Raw genomic sequence first — 9,031 nt, forward strand, 5'->3', positions numbered from 1 at the left:
GCCAATGGGTCAATACCCTCACAAGTACATACAACTCCTTGTCTTAAGTAGAGTACTTCAATGATGCCCCTTTTAGCTTTTCTCTAAAGTAAGCCAATGGCTTGCCTTCTTGCATCAATACCCTACCTATGCCAACCCCGGAAGCATCACACTCAACTTCAAAAGTTTTCTCAAAATTGGGTAATTGCAACAATGGTGACGAACTCAACATGGACTTCAATTCTTGAAATGCCTTCTCTTACTCATCTCCCCAAACAAAAGGAACATTCTTCTTTATAAATTCGGTCAAGCGAGAGGCAATTGTACTAAACCCCTTTACAAACCTACTATAGAAACATGCCAACCCATGGAAACTCCTCACATCGGTTGCATTTTTAGGAGTTGGCCAAGTTCTAATAGACTCGACCGTTTCTTCATCAACCTCCACACCATTTCCACTCACCACAAAACCCAAGAATACCACTTTATCAACACAAAAATAACATTTCTTGAGATTAGAAAACAACCTCTCACGCAACAATACATCAAATACTTGCCTCAAATGGTTTACATGCTCCTCAATTGATTTGTTATACACAAGAATGTCATCAAAATAGACAACCACAAACTTATTGATAAAGGGTTTCAAGACATGGTTCATCAATCTCATAAATGTGCTAGGTGCATTGGTTAGGCCAAATGGCATGACAAGCCATTCATAGAGGCCAAAATTGATTTTGAAGGCCATTTTCCACTCATCACCGGGGTTCATTCAAATTTGGTGATAGCCACTTCTAAGATCAACCTTCGAAAACACACTTGAGCCACAAAGCTCATCCAACATATCATCAAGCCTAGGAATGGGATGGCGATACTTTATCGTGATTTTGTTGACGGCTCTACAATCAATGCACATCCTCTAAGTGTCATCTTTCTTTGGAACAAGAATCACCGAAATGGCACATGGGCTAAGACTCTCCTTTACTAGAACCTTTTTAAGAAGCTCCTCAACTTGCCTTTGCAATTCTTTTTTTCTTTAGGATTGCTCATATAAGCCGTTTTGTTGGGAATTTGTAAATACGGTACAAAGTAAATTTGATGTTCAATACCCCCTCAATGGAGGTAATCCATTGGGCATTTCCTCCGGAAATAGCTCATTATATTCCTGCAAAAGAGAAGTCACGCTACTAGGAAAAGTGCTAGTAGTTTGGTTAGTATGCATAAGAAGATCTTTGTTTACAAGGCACACCATGAAGTGCCTCTCATCATCTCCCTTCAAACAATTGCTTGGTTTGGCCAACATACACCTCTTGGATCCATCTTGAGATGATCCTTCTCCACCAATAGCCACCAAGGTTCCCTTATCATGCTTCTCGATTTCCTCATTTTGAACCCTCTCTCCGAGTTCCTTTATGATTTGATAATCTTCACTCACTTGATAGGGTGTCAATGGGGCAAGAGTGTACTTTCTACCCTCGAACACAAGTGAATACTTTTTGGACCTTCCACTATGTTGCGCATTCCTATCAAATTGCCAACGCCTCCCAAGCAAAAGATAACAAGCTTGCATAGGTACCACATCACACAAGATTTTATCTTGATACCTTCCAATGCTAAATTTAATAAAGGCTTGCTTGGTTACCCTCATTTCACCACACTCATTGAACCATTGAAGTTTGTAAGGACTAGAACCAAGAATTGGCTCACCGCATTTGTACAACTTCCGCCATCGATAATCAACGAACACACCTTGTCCACTATTTTGTATCTAGCATGAAATAAATTATCCCTTTGATCACTTTCCTCTCTAGCTAATGCACCCATGGCTCTCCTAGCTACAATGGCAAAGTTTAATCTCTCCTCCATCCTTTCTTCAACATCACCTTCGGAATCACCCTCATGCTCACTCGTTTCTACCTTATTACCATTACCAACCCCGCCCTCATCACGCACAACCATAATAGTTTTTCTATTGGGACATTCACGTGTAATGTTTCATCTACCTTGACATTTGAAACATTGAATGGTAGATGGACGAGGATAGTTAGGTTTAGCGTTGTTACCTCTTTTAGCCTTATCATCTCCTTTGGCCTTGTAGTCAAACTTGGCTTGCGGTGCTTGAGTGGTGGTCTTGGGTTTCTCCCAAGTGGAAGTTTTCCACTTATCTTTACCTTTGTTCCATGTTGAATATGTGGTGTTCTTTGCCTTGTAAGCTCTCTCTTCCTTCAAATCCACTTCAACCTTAGACGCATCATGAAACGTTTCCTCTAGACTCATATAAGTTTGTAGCCTTATAGGTTTGGAGATCTCCCGATTTAAGTTAGCCACAAATCATATAAGAGTGTAGTTCAAGTGCTCCTCTATTTTGGACTTCATCCTCAAATTTTCAAACTCATCAAAGTACTCCTCAACACTTTTGGAGCCTTGCTTCAACATGTATACCTTCTTAAGGACTTCTTGATAGTAGGTAGGAGGCAAATACCTCGTCTCTATGAGCACAATCAAGTTATTCCACGTAGGAAGTTCAAAGGTACGTTGTTGAGCTCTTTCTAGCTTCTTGGATTCCCACCAAGTTGATGCGTATCCCTCAAATTCAGTGAGGGCATACCTTGTCTTCAAAGTATGCAACATATTGTTGGTAAGGAATGTCCTCTCACTTTGCAATTTTCATTCAAGGAACTCCTCCGGATCACTACTCCCCGTGAACGTGGGAAGCGTAACCTTGATGGTATTCAAGTTCCGGTCATTGTCTCCACGAAACTCATTGCCTTGCCATCTCCCTTGGTCTACATGTCCTTAGAAATGAGCATCATGGCCTTAGAACCTAAAAAATCCACCTTGCCTTATTCTACCCCGGTTTTTCATCTCTTCACGTCTTCCTCCTTAACAATTCTCATCCCACCACCTTTCTTGTTGCATCTCCTCATACTCCACGTCATCCAACGGGTCTTGGTATTGGTTTTGGTAGGGATCTTGACGTTGTTGGTTTTGTGGAGGTGCTTGTGGTAGTGTATTTTGTGGGGTTCTTTGTGGTATTTGCTCGTTTTGATTGGTTTGGTAGGCTTGGGGATAAGTTTGTCGATTAGTGTTTTGGAAGGCGGGTGGTGGGTTTTGTGGAACTATTTAGGTAGGTGAGGAGGTGGTTGGGGAATAGCATAAGGCATGTACTTCCCCGGGTGTAAGTTTCAGGGTAGTCTCCGTATTTTTTACCCAATCCCCTTCAACTTGAGTGCGGGGAGTGCCCGCGCTACTTGAACTCTCCAAATTCCCTATCCTCCCTTCTATCCCTATTACCTTCGATGACAACTTCGTTAATTGCTTAAGGATCATGTTCAAGGTATTTGGATCCGCCACTTCTTGAGTATGATCTCCTTGATTAGACATTATGACCTGCAAAACTAGCAACAATGTTAGTAGTAAATCCTCACGTCACTCGTAATGAACTCTCAATCTTACCACACTCCGGGCTCTTTCGAAGTTGTTGATGAATCGCGTAACCAATTAAATTCATACAGTTGCTTATACTTTGTTGAAGAATGGATTCTTGTTTAGATGAAAGAAGGACGACTCAAAAACAAACGTACTTGAACCAAGAAATTGTCAACGAAGTTAAAAGAGAAAATCTAGAAAGAAATTGGCACAAAATGAAATTCGGATGCAAGAACTAATTAGCAACTAATAAGATCGATTACTAGTTGTTAAATAGTTGTAAGAATCAAAGAAAAGAAATTAGGAAAGAATCAAACCGTTTTTTGACACTTAGAAAAACTTTCTGATGGTCGTGTGCTAGCTGTGTGTCGTGTAACCAGCGCACAAAACACCCCTCTCTGAATCTAATACTTAGAAAAAAATTAGAATTTTCTGAGTCGCGCGATGGTCGTGCGTCGCAGAACCAGCGCACACAATACCCCTCTATGAATATGTGCAACATGCCCCTGCAGAGAATCAGAAAAAGTCAAAAAAATGTGCCCCACGTGCGATGCACATGCAGCGCGTGACCGCCTTGTTCGTTGGCCGTGCGACGCGAGGCCAAAACACGCGCACCTGTACTTCATTTTCTCGAACTTTGTGCTGATTATTCTGATTTTTGATGTTGTGGGACCCCTCCAAACATAGTATTTTCCCCTTTTGGACCTGTTTAACACCTTTTGACCCTTTGATTAAAATTTTGAAGATCAGACACCCTTCTTAGGTCACCTTCTTCCTTTGAAGATATGAACAACCTCAAGAACATAAGAACAATTTAAAAATTCAACTACTTTCAATTCAACTCGGAATTCGCTCAAATTTCAGATCTAAGCTCCCTTTGATATGGAGAACAAAGACCACTAGGTTTTAGCCTTCAATTTCAACCGAATCACAAGACCCACTTTTCAATTTCGTGAGTTCTTTAAAACTTCGAAGCTCAACAATGGTGATTCACTCCAAACTTAACCAAATCGCTTGCAACTTCGGATTTAGAGGTTGTTGATAGTAACAAACTCAATTCTAACCTTAAATCTAACAACAAAACAACATAACCATGATTTTCGAATTTTTTTGTATTTTCATTTCTTTTTTACTTTCCTAGATCAAGGATTGAAGAATCAATGGAATGATCCCTCTACCTTGCTCTGATACCAAATGATAGAATCCTAATTGAAACTCTAAGAAATTCAAAAACAACAAAAATAAAATAAAAGGATAGATGAAGAATTGGGGTGAGAAGATGAGAAGATAGGAGTTAAACCACTTAGTAATGGATTCTATAGGAAAATATAGGTATTCTAAAGCTAAACCCTCCTAATTAGAAGCCAACCAAGGAACCTAAACTAATTGAATTGAATGAATTACCCAAATGAAATCCACAAATGAGCAACACACTATGAGTCCAATGGAAATGCAATTCAATTAGCAACTAAGAAATCACACTTAGAAGCAACCAAACAATCTATATTAAGAAAACTAAACAATCTCTCAAAATGAGTTTTTCATCAATATTCAAGCTAAGGATGAAATGAAGGCTAAGTGTCATATTTATACTAAGACTCTTACAACAAAGGCCCTAAAGTGGCTCTTTACAAAATTACCCAACATGGGCCTTCATTTGCATCCAATGTCCCTTTACTTGCAATTATGGCCTCCATTTGCAATCTTAACCTTGAATTAAATTCTTAGCCAAGATTTGCACCCTTTAGCCATATTTGCGCTCCTAGCCACTTTGTGTCACGACCTCTTTATGGTCTTCCCAAGCTATCTCCCAAATGTTGTAGACTCTTGAATTCCTATCCTCAAGCTCTTCCAACGCTCCTCTTCTCGTGAACATGGCTTGGAGTACTTGGAGCTCCTTTGCTTAGCTACGTGTGAAAGGTCTTGAGGGACTTGTGCCAATTGGGTTCATATCAGGTTAGCTAATGTCGTCGTTGTGCCGAAGAAAGATAATAAATTTAGAATGTGTGTTAATTATAAAGATGTGAACAAAGCATGCCCGAAGGATTCATTCCCTATGCCTCATATTGATCGAATGATCGATGCGATAGCCGGGCATGAGATGTTAAGTTTTCTCGATGCCTACTCTGGGTACAACCAGATTCGGATGGACCTGGAGGATCAAGAGAAAACTTCTTTTATAACCCGATATGGGACCTATTGCTACAATGTAATGCCGCTCGGATTAAAAACTGCTGGAGCAACTTACCAATGCCTAGTTAACGGAATGTTCGAAGAACAGATAGGTAAGATAATGGAGGTTTATATTGATGACATGCTAGTTAAGTCCCTGGAAACAGAGGACCATTTAAAGAATTTGCAGGATACCTTCGATATACTTCGCAAGTACAACATGAGGCTGAACCCAGAGAAGTGTGCCTTCGGAGTAAGATCAGGTAAGTTTTTTTAGGCTTCATGGTGTCGAACCGAGGGATTGAAATCAACACGAATAAAATCAAAGCCATTGAAGACATCGAAGTAGTGAACAATGTGAGGGCAGTGCAAAGGTTGATCGAAAAAATAGCAGCTCTGAGCCATTTCATTTCGAGGTCTTCGGATAAAAGTCACCATTTCTTTTCATTGCTAAGAAAGAAGAATGACTTCGTGTGGACACCGGAGTGTCAGAATGCCTTGGAAGATCTAAAGCGGTACCTGTCGAGTCCTTCCTTGCTGCACACACGAAGGCAGATGAACAATTGTTCTTGTATCTGGCAGTATCCCAGGTTGCGGTAAGTAGGGTTTTGGTCCGAGAAGAAGGAGGTACGCAATTCCCTATCTATTATGTAAGTAGGACATTAGGAGATGCGGAGACTCGTTATCCTCACCTCTAAAAATTAGCCTTGGTTAGTGCTTCAATGAAGCTAAAACCTTATTTCCAATGTCACCCCATATGTGTAGTAACTACTTACCCGTTAAAAACTGTTATGCATAAGCTGTAACTGTCAGGTAGGTTGACTAAATGGGCCGTGGAAATAAGCGGTTATGGTATCGAGTACAGACCTAGAACGGCTATTAAATCCCAAATTTTAGCCGACTTCATAGCGGAATTGTTACACCTCGGAAAATTTCCCGTTGGTACGCAAGTAAATGAACTAATGAGGTGTGCGAGGAGTGCGAGTGTATAATGTTTCATGGGAAATGTATGTAAAGGGATGTGGATGATTAGAATGAAAAGTCGAGAAATGAGAAAAATTGAAAGTTGGCAAAACTGCCCAGTGGTCGTATATTGCAAAATACGGACCGTAAAGTGCAATACGGTCCGTAAACTGGCAGTCGTAAACTGCCATGCAAAAGCTTCAGCTTTCTGCCAGTGGTCGTAAAGTGCAAATACGGACCGTAAACTGGAATACGGTCCGTAAACTGCCAGGTCGTAAACTGGCATACCAAACTTCAACTTTCTGCCAGCTGAGGAAGAGGTATAATACGACCTGGTGGATGGACCGTAAAGTGATTTACGGCCCGTAAACCATGGTCGTAAATCACCATGCATGCAGGCCAAAGTTTCTGGTTCTGCTTAAGCTTAAAAACGACCACGAAGGACGGTCCGTAAACTGAAATACGGACCGTAAACCTCCATGGACGACCACTGTTCACCCAGCACAGATTTTTCAATTCATTAAATATGAGGATCAAGACTTGTCTTATTTCATTTACAACATTACACCACTTCTCTCTAGAACTTCCCTCTACATTTATTTTATGAGTTTTCAAGGATTATAAGTCATCCATAACATTAAGATAAGTAAATCAAGGATAAGGGAATCATGATCATCCAAGTCAAGAAATCCAAATGGAGAAAAACTAGGGTTTTGCTCAAAGAAGAGTATTATCAACCAAAGCTTGTTCCTACAACTTCTAAGGTAAGATTCATGATTTTTACAAGATGTTTGAGGTATTGGAGAATTAAAATACATGGATTGTAAAAAATGTGGTCAACTAGGTCATGAATGATGAATAGTGACATTTTGAGAAATAGTTTGAATTGAGTTATGAATGTTGTTGTGTTGTGATATGAATGTGTTATAAATGGTATTAAGATCATGAACTAAACACTTTAGCCGAATGGACGAAGATGGGTGTTATAATCATGAATGTGGGTGAATTAGAGGCAAATTGAGGAATTCTAGATAATATGGATAATGTGAATGACTAATGGCCATTGTTATGATATTAATGAAGGTATAAACGCTAGCATTGGAAGGGAACGTGCAAGCATAGAATAGTTCGACGGAAAGGTATGTAAGGCTAACCCTTCTTTCATAAGGCATGGTTCTTGGCCAAATTCCTAAATTCCTCTATATGAGTATGTTGTCTTCACATGGTTGACATTCCGAGCTCATTAGCTCACGACCCTTGATATGTACTATGCTTATACTACGTTCCTCGTATGACGAGTAAGTCTATAATGTAAATGTAACGATAATGATGAGGATAGAAATGATGATGAGAGTAAAATGAGACTAGAGATGCTTACGATCTACGATATATGTGTATGTGTGCCTATGAAGGGATATAATAAGACCCCGAGCTTATGATGCCGGGTAAGACTATATGTATATGACTATGTATAAAGTATGTATACGATTACGAAACGCGCGCACACCTCTGCAGAGGGTACGGATAACCCTGATGCCTTGGTAGGGCCAGGTATGTATGACCTTGAGCCTTGGTTGGCCAAGTATGTATAAGACACCGATCCCAGGAGGTCGGGTATGCTATGTAAATGCTATGTATATGAAATGACTATGTATATAATATGAATATGAATGTGAAAAGACTATGTATAGGAATACGGATAAGGACATGTATACGAATATGAGCACAAGTATGGTACGAGTATTACTATGGGATACGAACGACGATGTATGCAAGTAAGCGACATGATGATGATATTACTGTCTCCCCTCCTATGCTATCTTCATATGATATCTATTATGCTTCTATATTGATGTTGATCATGTTTTACATACTCAGTACATTCTTCGTACTGACGTCCTTTTGTTTGTGGACGCTGCGTCATGCCCGCAGGTGCGCAGGGAGATAGATTTGATCCTTAGCTGCCTATTCGGAGATTTCATAGAGAGCTCCATTTCCTTCGGAGCCATATCTTTTGGGTACTCATTCTTTTGTGTATATAATTATGGGCATAGCGGAGTCCTGTCCCGCTAATGTGATATGTTATACTCTTAGAGGCTCGTAGACGTGTGTGTGTGTGGGTAGATGTGTTTGGCCTTGTCGGCCTATGTTTTGTATATCATTTTGTCGGCCGCGTTGGCCCATGTATATTGATGTAGCATAAATGCCTATGATGATATAAATGTGCGGTTGTGCATATGGGACTAGTTGACGAATCAATGGAAATGCATGTATAATTATGTGGCTCACCTAGATGTAAGTATATGAGTAAGCTAAGAGGGTGCTCGGGTGGGTTAGCACCGGGTGCTCGTCACGGCCCCGAGTCGGGTCGTGACAAAAGTGGCATCAGAGCAGTTCAGTCCTAGGATGTGTCTACGAGTCGTGTCTAGTAGAGTCTTGGTTATGGGTGTGTTGCGCGCCACACTTTTAAACGAGAAGCTGCGGACAT

General features: G+C 40.4%; 1 protein-coding gene across 1 annotated transcript; it reads right to left on the bottom strand.

Moving 5' to 3' along the window:
• Positions 1–1,081: 1,081 nt before the first annotated feature.
• On the bottom strand, positions 1,082–1,627 carry LOC132637645 (uncharacterized). The gene has a single exon (XM_060354706.1). It carries the CDS (start codon positions 1,625–1,627, stop codon positions 1,082–1,084), a length of 546 nt encoding a protein of 181 aa, XP_060210689.1.
• Positions 1,628–9,031: the final 7,404 nt, after the last annotated feature.

Source organism: Lycium barbarum, chromosome 4 (assembly GCF_019175385.1).
Source record: "Lycium barbarum isolate Lr01 chromosome 4, ASM1917538v2, whole genome shotgun sequence".
In the NCBI taxonomy this organism is placed as follows: Eukaryota; Viridiplantae; Streptophyta; class Magnoliopsida; order Solanales; family Solanaceae; genus Lycium; species Lycium barbarum.

Excerpts from the sequence above, each read along its gene's own strand:
- LOC132637645 (XM_060354706.1), bottom strand. The coding sequence starts at position 1,627 with ATGAGGGTAACCAAGCAAGCCTTTATTAAATTTAGCATTGGAAGGTAT.